General features: G+C 47.7%; 1 protein-coding gene across 32 annotated transcripts in view; it reads right to left on the bottom strand.

Moving 5' to 3' along the window:
* The window catches only part of KCNMA1 (potassium channel, calcium activated large conductance subfamily M alpha, member 1), a 697075-nt gene that overhangs the window by 105857 nt on the left and 574396 nt on the right, over nucleotides 1–16822 (bottom strand). For 12 of the 32 annotated variants that reach the window (XM_014538327.1, XM_005864642.2, XM_014538330.1 and 9 more), the window contains one exon: nucleotides 14164–14337. The exons of the other annotated variants lie outside the window; for them this stretch is intronic. In XM_014538327.1, the coding sequence (XP_014393813.1) occupies nucleotides 14164–14337 (174 nt within the window). The remainder of the gene's footprint in view (nucleotides 1–14163; nucleotides 14338–16822) is intronic. 32 annotated transcript variants of the gene reach the window in all.

The following is a 16822-nucleotide window of genomic DNA, read 5'->3' as shown; positions in this document are numbered from 1 at the left end:
CGAGATAGCAAAGGAACACAATAAAAGGAAGAAACGGGAATGTGATAGGTGACTCTGATTATATCTGCAAAGGAAACTGTGAAATAAATTAACACCCAGGCGCCCACGAAAGTCATATTATAGCTCCACTGCGAGGGAGAGGGATCGTTATGCAACAGAGGAGGTTGGCGACTTTGTGAGAACAGAAATAAAGTGTAGGCTGTGAAGTCTGGTGGTGATAACTAATGACCACACTACTTACAACTCTGATTTGATCTCTAACAGAAAAAAATAAAAAAGTACTCTTCAGGATAGATGTATGCAATAGGGCTCGTATTTTTCACTTGAAACAAATAAACCCCAAATGGGATCAAAGGGCCCCAGTAAATGAAAAATGACAGTTTCTATGTTGCCCTGATTTGATCGCGAGCAAAACTACATGCTGATACCATTCCAGAGCCCGGAGGAAGGGGAGGGGAAGGGTGAGCGCCACTGCCCACTAAGCTGATGAGAAGCCCACGCTAATTTCAGAAAGTTATTGAGATTTAATCTCTAACAACAATAAAGATTGCTCGTGCAGCAACCTAAAGGGTATCCCTTACACACACACACATGTTCCATCTTGTTATTTCTGATGGAAACCCTTTACATTCAGCTCTTCCACGTGTCTACGTTGGGTGAGGCATATGTATAAAGAGCACCAAATGCTGAGGCGCTTCCTTTGAGCCCAGTGTCTCTAGGAAGCACCACCAGGTGAGACCACATGGGTCTCAAGCATAGAGCTTTTCATCTCCCACATGGACTGGTTACCACTTGCTGTAGAGAGCCAGAATTGCCAGGAGAGGGCAGATGTGGAGGGTGTGGGGGAATCTGGTGGAACTCAGGGTTGCCAAGATCTGAGCTGGGGCTGACACTACCTAGATCTAACTCCCAGAGTATCATCCAGTGCATTAGCAGAGCAAGAGTAGGTCCCTGAAGATGGCTGGGGCCTGGGTGATTACAGGCGCAAGCCCCGCCTCCAGAGCAGTTGGGATGAATTCACATGGATGAGGAGTCACAGGTGGATGAAAGAGCTGGTTTGAGTTGGAAGAGCAGTGCAGACCTGAGAGGCAGATGTGGTGAAACAATGGGTTAGCCACGCCTTCCCAACGTGCTCTTCTGCCCATCGGACTCAAATACCCAACGACATATGGAAGGGGAATACATTTGCATCCCAGACCCACTGTAGTGTCCAAATACTGTGCCTGTCAGCAGAAGCGGTGGAAGAAATGTGTCACCTTCTAAAGAAGTGGTGATCAATTCTAGATCAAGCTACTCAAAACTGCTCCCACAGCCACAGGGAGCAGCTGTTCAGAAACAAATGTTTCGTTCAAGATGGTAGAAGCAAAGAAGAAGAAAGATCGCTGGGTTCCCCTAAAACACATGCCTAATGAACTGTGGAAACACATTTTTAACCCAGTGTCTAGTATTTGGCAAATGTCTGTTGAATTCCTACTGTGTGCCTTGGCTGCTGGGTGCAATACACTGAGAATCCAAAGACCATTGAGAGCTGTCTGTTGTTGACTTCTAAAAAGCTCTGCATGGAAACCGCTCTGAACGGGGTTTACAGGAAGTGTGATAGGATTACAGGAAAGAGACCCATCAATTCTGATCTGAGGTGGGCAGTAGGGCAGTAAAAGGCCTTCACAGAGATGACAGCATCTGAGCTGTGTTTCAAGCAGGAGTCAGCAAGCTTTTTCTGTAAACATCAGGTAGTAACTCTTTGGGGCTTTGTGAACCATATGCTTTCATTTGCAACTTCTTAGCTTTGCTGTTTGCACTTGAAAGCAGCTATGGACAATATGCAAATGAGTGGCCGTGACTGTTGTACAATAAAACTTTATTTACTAAAACAGACAGTAGGCCAGGTTTGGTCGATGGGCCACAGTTTGCTGACTCCTACTTTAAAAGATGGGTAGACTCCCATCAGCCAGAAGAGGATAGGGACAGAATCACAGGCACAGGAAAAAGTTATAGAAATATGTTAAATAACAAAAACAAGACATCTGTAGAGATCCATTCGATGAAGGACACTTACATGGAAAACAGAACTAGACACACAGGTTGAGGCCAAACTGTGGAGGACCTTGAATGTCATGGCTGGAGGTTGTACTACTGAAAACAAGGAGTCATTCAAAGTTGTTTTTTTGTTTTCCCTCTTCAGAACAGGATGATAACATGATCAAATATGTGTTTTAAAATAATAAATGTGGTGGAGGTTTGGTGGCAAGGGAGAATCATTAATTGGAGGGCAGCAGTGCTAGAGCAAGTGAGAAGAAATGAGCGCCTGAACTCGGCAGTGCCACTGAGAATGTGAATAGGTGTGAAAGGTCATCCAGAGGACTCTGCCCTCAGTAGGGAAGAAGAGAGAGCAGGAGAGCAGAATCCTTATCCACACTCACTCAGCCCATCTCTAGACTGTTCTCACATCAAGTCTAGGGGCCCACTCTTGGCCCCACTCATAGATCGAATCTCACTAATGAGAAAATCAACAAGAAGCAGCGCCCAACTCTTCATAAAGCAATTTAGGACAGGTGATGATGGGAAGTCCCAACACCAACCAGACCTCAAGGATAGGTTGAGATCAAGACCACCAGCAAGAAATTTTAATAGAATTTTTAAAAATGTCATCTCTCGCCACCATCTGTTCCCCTCTTGCTTGCTCTCCAAGCTTCCTGCCTTCTTCCAAGAACACGGGAAACTCACTGAGTATCTGTCTCCATGTCCCTTTTAGAGATGGAAAAGTCGTAGGGGCAGTTTCAGTAAGACGTGGAATGATGAGACCCTAAGTCACAGCTGCAACCACTCTCTAGACAGGTCCTGTTATTATCTCCATTTTACACATGGGGAAACTAAGGAATAGAGGACTTCTCAAACTTGCCCAAAGTGCTACGGTAGGAAGGCAAGATGTCTATTCTGGGTTTGCCTAGATAAGGTGAGAAGATGCCAGTGCCGTGAGAAGTATAAAGATTAGTGCATGATGAAGGCATTACTCTTATAGCACTGGGCATTCACTGAGCATCCATTTGGTGAACATACCAAAGCATACCTGTACTAGGTATGATTTCCGAAGCCCCCAGAACATACACAAACCCCACCCCATCTCTGGCTTTCCTTGCTCTGTGGTTTCCTACCATTTCAGGATTTAATTCCCTAATGCGTATCAGAGAAAAGACAGGAATGTCTGCCGAACAGACACCCATCTTCCCCTTAGCAGAAGAAATCTGTGAAGCGGCCCTTCCAGCACTAGCCCTTTGCACATTTCAATCCACATCCCGAGACTTCCAGGCCACGTGACCCGACCCCCTCCCTTGCAGTCTGCATTCCTGGCAAGTTGCATCCTGCCATCTTCACTGTGCACCTCCCCTCTGCAGGTCAGTGTACCTCCTTTTTCAGTAACACCTGTTCAGGGCTTCGGCTTTGAAGCATCCCTGCTGGCTGTGTTCTCTCAGTTGGATGTGTTACAAGCCATATGTGGAAATTTACTCATCGGCACGGCAGAAAAGGCCAGATCAAGCTTGGCAAAATACAGAGAGCAATTCAAGCCCACTCGTAAACAAGAGAACGCTTGGTGCAGCCTGAGGTCTCTGTGAGCAATTGAGAAAGCTCCTTGCCCCCTCGCCTCAAGCAGAATAAACAGAATAACGGCTCTTCATGGCAATGAGACACTCAGCCTTTGGACACCTCTAGGTGGGAGGAACTGTGGCACGGGTGCTGCTGGATCTGATCTGCCTGCCTCAAGTGAGTCAGTGGGCCTAATAGACAGGAGTGGCCTTGATGTTTCTCCACATTTGGGCATGCGCCGTGGCCACCTGCACGTAGTTACAGCTCTCGACAAATGGGCCCCTTGGCTCATAATGGCTTCACCTGATGCATTAATATTTTTGTGCCACCCTGACTCACAGGAAAATGATCAGGTTCACCAAAATCAGTAAAACTGAATGCAAATGTCACTAGTCCTTGATTTTCTAGGACAAATGCTGTACATACACATGTACCCTTGTCTCTCTTCACTTGAAATGTTGGTGAATTTTTGCCTGTGACTTTTTTTTCTGTCTTTGTCTTCTTTTCTTCTTCCCCAGTATCTACCTTCACAAAGAATATGAATTGTACCCACTAGTTGATAATTTTCAAGATCCTTCAGTTATGTCCTTGTTTTTCTTGCTACCTTTTCCCCCTTAATTTTCTTTTATCCCAGTCCTTGATATATATAAAATATATGTATAGATACAGGTATATTGTAAGCCACTTAGAGAGTTTTAGGAAAAATGACAGATCCGGGCCCTCCTACTTCTGACATACCACTTTTCCTTTAACTGATGGTTGAGAATCCCTTCACTTACTCATCCTTTTACTCATCGGATATTTACTGACCTGGAACCTTCAGGCCATTTCCTACTCAAGTACTCTTGCCAACACATGAAGCCCAACCCAGGATGCCAGGATGCTACATTTCTGACCTTGGAGGGAAGGAAGGCAGAAAGCCAGCAGAGGCCAAAATGGAGATGACTTTAATGCCAGCTGTCAGCTCCACTCCCAGGAGATGGTCATGCTGTCTCTACAGACGCCCCTCTCTGCACTGTCCATACACGTTGCGAGGCTCTGGTCTGAGGAGCAGTCTTTCTCACTTCACTGAAAGTCTCTCAGTGCTGTTGGCCGTCCGGTGCAGACGCGCCTCCATGGCTTCCACGCTGAGCTTAGAGCTTTTCTCTGTAGCTCCAGCAAGATGTGGTGGGAGTCACCCCCTGTATTTAAGGGGGTGAAGTGGGGGCTTTCAGAATTACTAGGAGAGGCCAGGGGAGTTTTTCTCTTGCTGTTTCCTGGATTGCAGGACAGCTCCTCAGGAGGAGGACCGCATAGCTGCTCAGAGAAGAAAGGCCACTGTGGACGCTCCAAATCCTTTGCCCCGCTCGTCTGAGCTGGACATCAGAATGTCTCCTCAAAGCCAGAGTCTATGGCAGTGATGGCGAACCTATGACACGCGTGTCAGAGGTGACACGCGAACTCATTTTTTTGGTTGATTTTTCTTTGTTAAATGGCATTTAAATATATAAAATAAATATCAAAAATATAAGTCTTTGTTTTACTATGGTTGCAAATATCAAAAAATTTCTATATGTGACATGGCACCAGAGTTAAGTTAGGGTTTTTCAAAATGCTGACACGCCGAGCTCAAAAGGTTCGCCATCACTGGTCTATGGCATGTCTAGAACCTCCCTCCACATGAGGCCCTGTCTGGCTATTTACAAAAGGGACTTTCTCACTGAGATTTCAACTATGTGGGCCCAACAACGCTGCTCCTCTTCGCCCATTTAGAGTCCGCCTGCGGGAATGGTTGGCTGGGAAAACAGAACTCTTATAAGCAAATGCAGGGACAGCAGAGTCCCTGATTATCTAGGTGACTCAGCATGCTGGCTTGGAAGAAAACTGTGCCGTGGACTTGAAATGCCACACGACTTCCCTGAACTCTGTGTGGCAGCGCCTCACAGGAAGTGTGTTTTGGATTTCCTCTGGAGAAGGGTAAGTGGTTGAAAACGACAGTGGATTTTCAGAGAATGAGATGTGAAGTACTTTCTTTTCCCCCTCCCTAGATGGAAAGAGACGATGCTGTCTCCCTGAGAAAGAAGAGAGGAAAAGGGTCTTGTTGGCATACACAGGGGTTTCAAAAGCTAATTCCCAGGAGCTCTATCGGAAGCTACTGCATGCAGCCTGAGCCAAGACCCTCAGGGCTGGTCACATATCCCAGCTGGCGGCCCCCACTTGCTTTGACTGTGCCACCCAGCCTGGGCCAACGGCATTCATGCCAGCGACAGAGCTGCAGCCTCTCTCGCCTTCAACACACTGAAGATGTGAATCTCACTGGAAATGAGGAGAATGGTGATGGAGGAAGAAGGAATACTAATTAGAAGGAAATGGATGGAACAGATCCAAGGACGAGGGGCGGCGGATGCAACCCTGCAGGTCTCCAGTCCCACCGAGACTTCAGTAAATTCTCCTCCACTAAGGAGGAGCCCGGGCAGGTATCGCGATGACTGCCAGGCCAGCTGGGGAGAGTTATGCTCATGAAACTTAACTAATGGCATTCAATGGCTTCAGAGCTATTAATTGAACATTCTTTACGAAGATTTTAATTTCTTGGCTTTGCATGTGGATAATGTGCTTCAGCTGCAGAGTCCTAGACTGGCCATCACGCCTTGGCCTTCCTCCCCAAGGCTTCTCGGAGCGGCTGGGTGTTGCCTCCTTCGGCCACAGCCTCCCTTCTGCTGGTCTTCACCCTCACGCGGGGTGTCTCTCAACTGCCCCCTGAGCTCCAGTCCCTTCTTCCACAGCTGTCATAGACGTCCTCCCAAAACACAGCCCCAGGCATCACTTCCCTGAGCAAACATCTTGAGTGTTTCCTGTTGTATTTCAGATGAAGAATAAAACCCTCATGGCCTAACCCCTGTCCATACAGGCCCTGCTTACCCTTGAGGGCTCCTCTCCCTGAAATCTGCTGCACAGGACTCAAGCGCCACCCAAACTGGGCAACCAGTTGTGTGGCCGGGGCTCCCAACATCTTGAGTGTTTCCTGTTGTATTTCAGATGAAGAACAAAACCCTCATGGCCTAGCCCCTGTCTGCACAGCACAGGCCCTGCTCACCCATGAGGGCTCCTCTCCCTGAAACCTGCTGCACGGGACTCAAGCGCCAGCCAAACTGGGCGACCAGCTGTGTGGCCGGGGCTCCCGACCTCCCCACTGCCACGCTTTGGCAGAACACTCTCTCTCCTGTTCTCCAAGGCACATCTGGAATGTCATATCCTATGGGATCCTCCCCTGGCTGACCAGCAGGAGGTGAGCTCTGGGCCTTTGCACAGCCAAGCACTTTGCAACTTGCTCTCACCCAGCACTGCCATCATTCTCTTGAGTCTTCATTACTGAAATTCTCATCTTTTCCTCCTTCCTTGGAAATAGACAAGCCTATGGATCATTTTCAGCTGTGTAACTCAACTGACTCCACAGCCTGTGGAGCCACGCAGCTTGTTTTCAAATCCCAGCCCCACACTGACTTGCTGCGTGACCCTGGGCAGGTCACTTCACTTCTTTGTGCCTCGGTTGCCTCATCTGTACATCGCGCAGTTTACAGGTGCCTCAGCTGCTCATGATAAGGATTCAATTAATACTTGAAAAGAACAAAGAACAGTGCCTGCAATGCAGCAAATGCTATGTGCATTAAATTTAACAGCACGCACACACTTCTACGTGTACACATGAGCACACACAGGTACACAATAGCCTCGGTGTATTGGCAGAGTACCTTACATCACATAGAGTGAGAACACAGATCCCACTGAGTCTACTCTGAGCTTGAATCCCAGCTCAGCAGTTATCCCATTTCCTAGTACCCCCGGGTAACATGCCTGGGCTCCTGGGAGATGGAATGCACTGACAATAACAGCAGATCCACCTAAAGAGTAGCCTAACCTCAGACAAGGCAAAAACATCAACCTAGCCTCAGAAGGGGACAGCAGTTTCAGCAGGTCTCAGTAGGCCTCTCTCCTCACCAGTGACTACGATCGGATTATAATTGCTGCATCTGCTCCATGCAAAAGTGGTTCCCATGATCCTGCACTGAGCTCATTGCTTCTAGGCTTCACTGCAAGTCAGAGCCCCACGCTCTTGTGAGATCTTCCCTAGGAGCACGCTGGCACATGTCCTGAAATGGTTGAGCCAGATGACAGACATACATCTCAGATGAAGGAAGCATCCGGCCGACATGACGGGCACCACATGAGAAGGGAGCATGAGAGGCGTGCTGAGGCCCGAGGTGCTATGGATGAGCCCCTCACGTCTGGGACCAGGAGGCGGGCGGTGAGGCCTGTGCCCCGCGCCCAGGCCTCTCTCCAGCGGCTTTACACCATTATTGGTCTGGCAGTCATTTGAGACAATGCCCGATCGCATCACAACAAATTAGCCGCAGACTCGGGATTGCAATCAACTCGGGGGCTATCCTGAGTGCGGGCTGGGGGATTCCCTGTCTCCGGGAGCCACACGCTCCCACAGATGTTTCTAAAAGCCTCTTCCCAGAGGCCCATTTAGAGAGAAATTAAATGCAACTTTGACTTAATTAACGTTTTAAATGATAATGAATACAATGTAGATTCATAGGAGGCATTTACATTGTGTTGTAAAATTGATAAAAATTTAATAACTCTTTGTTAATAAGTTATGTCTCCCCAGACCCATAAAGCCTAAGGCACTGCAGACTCCAGACTGGGTCTACTCCAGGCTCCTGGCACAGGTGGGGGAGGGAGCAGAGATGGACTTGACATTTGCTCCCAGCCGCTCTGATTCAAACCTCTGCTTGTTCATCAGTACTTTATTTCATTCAGTAAAGGTCAGGATCGGGCTCAAGGCAGAGCCTTGACAAGAGGGCGCGATGAAAGGCGGGCTGGCCCTGGCACCTGTCGCCAGAGATGGTGGAGGAGGGGAAGATGGAGAGCTAACCGGCCACCTGTCCCCCACCATGGAGGTAAGACAGAATCCGCTGCCTGGTGGTAGGAGCTGTCAGGGTGAGTATTGTGACAACCAGCTACTGTCCTGAATAAAAACACAAACCTCATTCCCATGTCACCTTGCATAGGGACCCTAATCGGCTTAACTGCTGGCACGCCAATGTCTCTCCTAGTTTGTCCTTGAAGAACCGAGTCACCTATGAAAGCATGTCCTTGAAAGGGAGGTGTCCAAGTGACGGGGTACACACCACGGACCCTTTCCTCTGTCTTCATCCTTACCTTTCCACTTCTTGTCTCCCAACTGTTTCAAAGGATTTCTTTTGAAAAATTGGCTGCCATTTGCCTACCGTTCGCTTTCTCTTTTATCTATATGTGGTGTCACTTCATAGCATATTAATATTAAGGAATTCCACAAAACTACCGGAGAGGGGGGTAGGGGGAGTGGAGGGAGGCACAACAAGGTCCCAAAATGCAAGTCAACTGCATCACCGGATGCTAAACTAAAAACAACAACAAAACTCATCTATTTACTAAGAATGAAAACCTGGTTTGTTTGGAGTTCATCAGAGATGGGCAACTTAAGGGATTCCTTTCCCAGGAGGCTTTGTGCAAGCCTGACTGCTGCCTCACGATGCTGACTTAAAGAGCACGAAGGAAGGCAGATCTCCAGTTGGCTCACTGCTAGACATGCCACCACAAAATCAAGTGAGAGGCACTGGCTTCTGTAGCCTCATCTGCTACCAACAAAGGTGCCCTAAGAAGCCATTCCCGGTATGTCATTAGTCTCCTGGGGAGGTTACATGGCTGCCCAGGCTGACTGCCTGGTGTTCACTTCAGGAAACAAAGTGTAAATGGCCAAAGCAGGACATGGGCCATGGCTAGCTCAAGAGCTAGAGTATGATTCAAAGGGTGTCATGGGGGGGGGGAGAGAGAGAGAGAGAGAGAGAGAGAGAGAGACAGAGAATGACAGGGATGGGGGGGAGGAGAAAGACTAGAAGTAAAATAAACAAAGAAAATTTAGGATTGGGGAGCTGGAGGAAATCACCCAAAACTATACATAAAAGGAATGAGATAATGATAGGCTGTTGAATTTTAAATGCATAAATTAAATCTCCCTTTAGCAGGCATTGGAGAGTGTCAGCACAGGGTGTGTCCTACTATGGACATTTTCCTTCCTAGAGCTATTTCCAACCGCTCCCCCTGTATCTGATGTTATGCACTTCAAAATGCCTTAGTTCACTCAAGTGACTTCAGTTCTATTGACGACGTTAATTCTCTGCCTGGACAAACCAAAGGCTGCTCGGGATACGCTGATTGCTGTTTATTATCTGACAAGACTCCAGATTACACTGAACTGGTTCTGGTATGTCTCCCTTCAACCCAATTATATCGGACTTCTCGTCCCAAACTACCCACTGGAGTTGAATGCCTCCTTGCATTAAATTTCTAGCCGAAATAAAAGTCATGCACCATTTAAAATTAGCTGCAGTGCTTTGGAAAAGGGCTTATGCAATTGTGCAGGTTTAAACTATTAGTAAATGGAAAGGTTGGTGTGAGCGATCACACATGTACTTTAACTGAAACTCTTTCCAAGGGCAAGTCTCAGGCCTGTTTCTCTTCCAGCACAGGATTAATTTGTTCATGCCACAGTCACTGACGGTGTGCGGCCAGCATCCTGTCAGGCAGGTCTCAGCAGGTTTGAATCAATAGGCCCTGTGTTGTCACTGCATCATCATTTTAATTGTCCCTTTCTGTTAGACTTAGCAATCAGATGGCAGGCAAGACAAATAAGAAGAGTAAGTTCTGAACAGAGAACAAGGACCATTTTACAAAATTTCATCGAGGGGAAATGGAACTGATTGGAACCTAAATCTATATTGATATGTGTGTCTGTTGCTAGACATATATTTTTATATTTGATGGTCCTAGAACACAGCTGCTTGTAAAAAGATTTTTATGAGGGGTTTCAAGAGAGCTGGTACTCCTTCCGAGGATCCTCTGAGGTGGAAACAAAGTCGGAATAACCAGACAGGGACGCTAGGTGCACACCGCCCAGCCTACCATCCTGGACAACGCAGTCTCGCCCCAGGCGGGACATGGAACCCTCATTGGTCACTCTGCCTTCCTTTTCTGACACTGTCTTTTAAGTCTTGTGTAAAGAACTCCTTCCTCTTAGCAGATCTTTTTATCACCACAGTCTGGCCTCACATCTCTGGCGAGATGAATAGAAGGAGACGCCAGTTAGGGCAGCCCCTGCCTTAACAGAAGCCAATGGGCGGTAATGGGCCACACCTCGGAGGAGAGGTGAGCAGAGCAGGCAGGTCCTGCTGTTGGCAGGCAGATTTCTAAAACCGTGTGAACACTTTAATACGTTACCACTCCTCTGGGAGCCGGCTACTTCCCTTCCCACTTCAGAAAACACATAATGGGACTTTGTGTTTCAATTTAATGTCCCTTGAAAACGGAAATCTTTCCCCTTATAAGAAAAAAAAAAGGAGTAAAGAGGGAGACGAAAGGCAAGCGAGAAACGAATTAGGCAGCCCCCGGAGCACGCTGGCTCAACGGGGAAACTGCGACCAAAGCAGGCTCCGTAATCGTATAATGACCTTTAATGAGTGTCTTGGGAAACAATACAGCCCCAGCATAAAAGACAAAGGGCAAAACCCATCATGGCTCTGCTGACACTAATTCAAAATGATTTTCAGAACAACTAAAGAATGTAAGAGAAGTAATCTGATCCGCCCATCTGACCTCACTCTGATTCAAGGGCCCTTCTCCTGCCATTTCTAATTGTCAAACCCTCCACATTTCACATCTGCTCATATTTAATGAAAAGCCCGCTCTCACCACTGCTCTTTGAGTCAACCAGCTCTGTCAAGCGGGCACCACCCAACCCACCAGCCGCGCGGGGAGGCCGGGTTGCTGTTGGAGCTCTGCCAGTAGAATTCCACATAGAGACAGACGTTTTTTAATTGGAGAAGAAGGGCTTATGTGGGCGCATCAAGGGGCTCAAATTGGAATGGGTTTTCCTAACTTATTATTAATGGTCAAAGGTGAGTGGTCTCACACAGGCATGGATGAAATCTGCTTTTGTTTGATGGAGTGACGACGGCAGAAAGACTGATGAAACAGGGGAGGCAACCCCCCCTACCCCTGAGCTGTCAGTACCAGTTAAGGCTTCCACATGCAGCCCGAAGCCCCCTGATTTCCACGGTGGGGCTGATTTCAGAGGGGCAGGAAGGACAACAAGCTCACTCACAGGATGCTTCTGAGAGCACGGGGCAATCCCACCCCAAGCTTTCTTCTCCTGGCCTCCATCAACACTTAGATTAAATTGCAGAGCCGAGAAATCCCTCCAATTATGGCTTCTCCTGGAAAAATGGAAATTACACACACTGGGTACGATGGGCCTCACCCAGGTTTTGCTGTGACTGGAATGGGTGACCCTGGCCAAGACATGACCACAAAGCCCTAGTTCAGAGCCCGAGTGGCTCCTTCCTTTCCTCCACTGAACCTCTGGCCAAGGTTTGAGAGCCCAGCAATTATCTGGAAACAGCAATTATGCCTTCGGCAAAAGGGTAGCCCAGTGGCTGCCGGTTACATTCTCCACGGTCAGTCAAAGCGATGTGGCCAACTGGTGCCACCACAGCTCACCCCGCTGCTCCTCCTCCCCAGCTCATGTCTCTGAAGCTGGCATCTTGCCACACTTAACAGGCACACGCATTCTTTGTGTGGCTGTGACCTAGTACACCTTGGTAGTGTCACAGGACGAGAGAGAACCCTTACGATGAGAATAAGGGGTAAGAATTCATACTGTGGCATCTGTAAGAAACATTTTAAAGGGGACCTTCTTTCTAACAAGTTCCTTTTTAGCCACGTCAAGACAAGACTTAGACAGTCCCAAATCCCTCTCAAGGCAGCCTCCATTAGCTATCACTTTTACAAATGAGTCTTGTCCCTTGGCACTGTTCGCGGGAGGCAGTGAATCACCAGTTTGAGAGGATGATTCTCGGTCCTAGACCTAACGTTTCCAGATGATGCTAAGACAGCTCCATGCACCGATCACGCCTCAGACCTGAACTGCAGGTACGGACACCAGCACCTGGCCTGGGGCACTTCTCCACTGCACCCGGTGCCGTTAGGACCCTCTCAGCCCTCGGGGCCTCTGGGTCACCGTCACCCAGGCACGCTGGGCTGGGACCACCTTCCACGTCAGCACAGGTGAGCGGGGCAAGTTTTATACGGGGGTAAATGCTCAAGAGCAGAGGGCTCTTCTCCATCCTTGCTGCCAGTGTGAGTGAACCCAGCTGGTGGAAGTTTAATCCCACCGGCTTTGCACACTTAGGGGAGACCCTGGATGGCAATAGGTCACCGATGAATGTGTTGGTTGCTTTTATGAGGAAGGGATGAAGCGCAAAAGGACTGTCTTCTGCCCCCATGCTACCAAACATGTGAAGATAAGGTTGCAGCTACATTTACGGCATCCAGGTCCTCATGCGGAACCACAGCCTCTCCTGCCCTCAGAGGAGCACTCCCTTGCCAGCGTCGCTCTGTACAAGCGGGAGCTTTCAGGGACATCGCCTAGGAATCATGTCACAAAGAGCCAGCAAAGCCCTGGCTGGGGACGGAGATGATGGCCATTTCAGGAATCTGGCACAGCTCAGCTCCATCAGCTGCCAGCTCAGGACCTCGCGGGCCCTTTAACAGCCCTGAGCATGCAGGCAACCAAGAAGGCTGACCCCAAGGGCCCGTGCGACACACTCCAGGAACTCACGGAGGTTCGCTGCTTACGGTTTTGGTTACTGGGAATCACAATTGCTACAAGATACCTTAAACAGGGGGCGACATTTTTGGAAAAATGAAATATAAATTTGGAATGCTGCTTTGAATTAGTCATTGTTTTTGAGGGGGGTCTCCAGACTCCACCAGCTTATCTAGGTGGGAGAACACTTTTTTCAGAGCATAGGACACAATCTGGCACTGGGGGAACGAGATACAGATTAGGGGGACACAGTCAAAATAATCCTCTGCTGTATTTTGGCAACTATCTAAACTCATTAAAAAGAATTTACAGCTAGAGCTGGCTTGTTCTCTTTTTTTCAGAGCATAGGACACAATCTGGCACTGGGGGAGCGAGATACAGTTTAGGGGGACACAGTCAAAAAAATCCTTCTACATCGAAACCCTGCTGTATTTTGGCAACTATCTAAAATTCATTAAAGAGAATTTACAGCTAGAGCTGGCTTGTTCTCGCTATACCATTTTCCTTCCTCCCCTTCGACCCAATCCAATGGCTAAGCTTTCCCCAAATAGTAAGATACGCATTTCCACACATCTCTGCATTAATATTGAATTTGATTTGCTGTCACCTTAATTTCCATCTATATTTATTTAAAGGGGAGAAGGAGACTGTCACCAGACTGTAACATCACAGTCCCACACGCTATTCCAAGAAGCATGCGTTAGCAGACAGCAAGGGAGGCACATACACGGTGACACAGGCAACTGGGGCAACATATCACCACAGACGAGGTCACACGGGGAAGCAGACATCAGCTGGACTGACTGACAGAAGCACAGGGCACGACACAATACGGGGATGATACCACGGACAGCACAGACACCGAACTGCGTGTGTTGGGTGAAACTTACAGGCACGGATACTGGTGGAGCAATCATTAACAGAGACAGAAGAAAGTGGGAAGGCTCGCTCAAGGGTGTCCACGTTACCACGCACACGGCCTGACATGCATGAGCAGTCACGCTCAGAACGTCCGCAATCAAAACAACATGCCCGTCTCATTCTCTTGTAGATGGACATCTTGGCTATAACCGCATGGTGGATGAGAGGAGAGGAAGAGCGGTAGTTAATGGCAAGGTCACACAGCAGGGCGGCTGGAAGGGAGCTGAAGGGATTGAACACAGGTCTTAGTTCACATTAACAGTCTTGACCCAGAAAAAAAATGCACAGTGACTGTTGGCAACAGTTTGGTGGTACAATGAAAAGAAAGCAGCGAAAATATAAATTGCCTTCATAATCCCCCAAGGCTGTGGTGTGTGATTTTTCTCCCCTCGGTGAAGCAGGTGACTGCAGGAAAAGGGCAAGGCTGATTACAATCGGCGTCTTGGATGAGAGGAAGAGCACATTATAGACAGCAAAGATGTAACCGACATTTTTCCCCCGGCACAATTAATACAGGAGGACAAAATATACACACGGCCAATCAATGAACTGCTGACAGGGTACAATAAATGGCTTTTGCAAGATGTAAAACTAGCTAATATGTAGGCTTCCTCATTTCCATCCATTCCTGGGCATTAGGCAGAGCCTGGGACAGGCTTTCATCAAATTAGATGTGAAACGATTACGTGTTAATATAGAATCCGAGGATGCTTCTGCCGAACTTCCCCAGAGTGGGCTGACGTGATGCCTACAGGAATTTAAATTTACTCTTGACAGAACAAATATCCAAATCTGTCCACATAAGAAATGCAGCTACTCAAGGCTAACGCTGCGTGGTTGACATTAAAGGCAGTTCAAAAATAAAAATCACCCAGAGCACAGGAGAGGCTGGTCTATTGGGATGTGTTTAGCTACTCATGGGCGTATTTTCCGCTCAAAGCTGGGAGGATCTGAAAATCCGATCGCCTTTTCTCTCCTCGCCCACCCCAAATTCAGAAAGCAATCGGGCTGTTGGTTAATCGTAATTTTTTCTTATGCAAAGAATTGTGGCCAAAATAGATTAAAAATTATGAAACATGAAATAAAAGAAGAGCTCCCACGTAAGAAATTGAGACTCGCCCAGCACCGAGAGTGCTTCTAAAGCTAGTATTGTTGGTTCTGCTGCCTGGGGACTCTACTCAAGCCCTAGCCTACAAAAAGCTTGCTGGAGCTCACGGCATTGGCTCTCAATGTCCTTCACCTTTACCCTCCAGGCCAGTTTACCGGTAAGTACAAGGAGAGAAGCTTCTGTACCTCCGTGTGAAGCTACAACAGACAAAAAAGTTTGCTCACCACGGAGCCTGAACTGGCCTGCTTCCCTCCCTGGTCGGGGGGAGAAGAATGCCAAAATAGATTAAAAATTATGAAACATGAAATAAAAAAAGAGCTCCCACGTAAGAGATTGAGACTCGCCCAGCACCAAGAGTGCTTCTAAAGCTAGTATTGTTGGTTCTGTTGCCTGGGGACTCTACTCAAGCGCTAGCCTACAAAAAGCTTTCTGGAGCTCACCGCAGTGGCTCTCAATGTCCTTCACCTTTACCCTCCAGGCCAGTTTACCGGTAAGTACAAGGAGAGAAGCTTCTACCTCCGTGTGAAACTACAACAGACAAAAAAGTTTTCCCACCACGGAGCCTGAACTGGCCTGCTTCCCTCCCTGGTCGGGGGGAGAAGAATTCTTATTTATCCCAAGCATCAGGGCCAAAGAGTAACCGGAATTAAAGGGAGGCGTCATTCCCTGCGTCCACACCTTCCATTTGGAAAGTCGTATTTCCCCCCTTTCTTTTTCTTTGTGGAGAATGGTTGCACCCTTCCTTTAAAATATGGCTTGTGGTTTTGCCCTCTTTGAATGTTAACAGTCACCAGGAAGAGGGGTTTAAATCTCTCAAATGGGTCAAGTCCTGTTCTAAGACCTTTATGACTTGCCATCCAGTATATTTGTCAAGCAGGGGTAACGTTATGATTGTGAGCAACAGGCACTGGGGGAGATGAATGAGAGATCTCTTCAGCAGCAACTCCATTCCTGTGAACGCGGCTCACATTGAAGTGACGTGTGCTTTTAGCATACTGGCTAGTCAGTTGCTCAGATCATCATCAAGCAGCCCCAGCCCTGTTCACTGTGTGGTCTACATCATTCCTGGGCTTGGTTTTTAGGGAGGGGGGGATTCTACTATAGCATTTGAACCAGAAGTATTTAGCAAGTATGGCGTGAATGCCCAGACACCCCCAAGCAACAGTTACCGAAATCAAGAGAGGAGAAAAGTCTTCAGTGGAAGACAGGAAAATAAAGTTATTTTAAATGCATCCAGATCCGGTGTACAACTTGGAGACCCCTCGCTTGTTTTTTCTTTCCTCGTTCTCTTACTGGAAATATTGATTTGTTATTTACACAGAAGAGGGAAACGAAGATGATTTTTTGTTTCGCTGTAGATAAATTGTTTTGAAAAAAATTTTTAATCAAATGCTGTAGCAGAAGAGAAGCCCATCAAACTCTGAAATGCTATGCTTCTCATTAGCAACAGTCCCTGGTTTTCATTTTCATCCTGCCATTTTGGGTTCATATTCAATAATAGAATCTGACACATTTATAGG

Source organism: Myotis brandtii, unplaced genomic scaffold, assembly GCF_000412655.1.
Source record: "Myotis brandtii unplaced genomic scaffold, ASM41265v1 scaffold190, whole genome shotgun sequence".
In the NCBI taxonomy this organism is placed as follows: Eukaryota; Metazoa; Chordata; class Mammalia; order Chiroptera; family Vespertilionidae; genus Myotis; species Myotis brandtii.
This window is presented reverse-complemented; position numbering and strand designations above follow the sequence as displayed.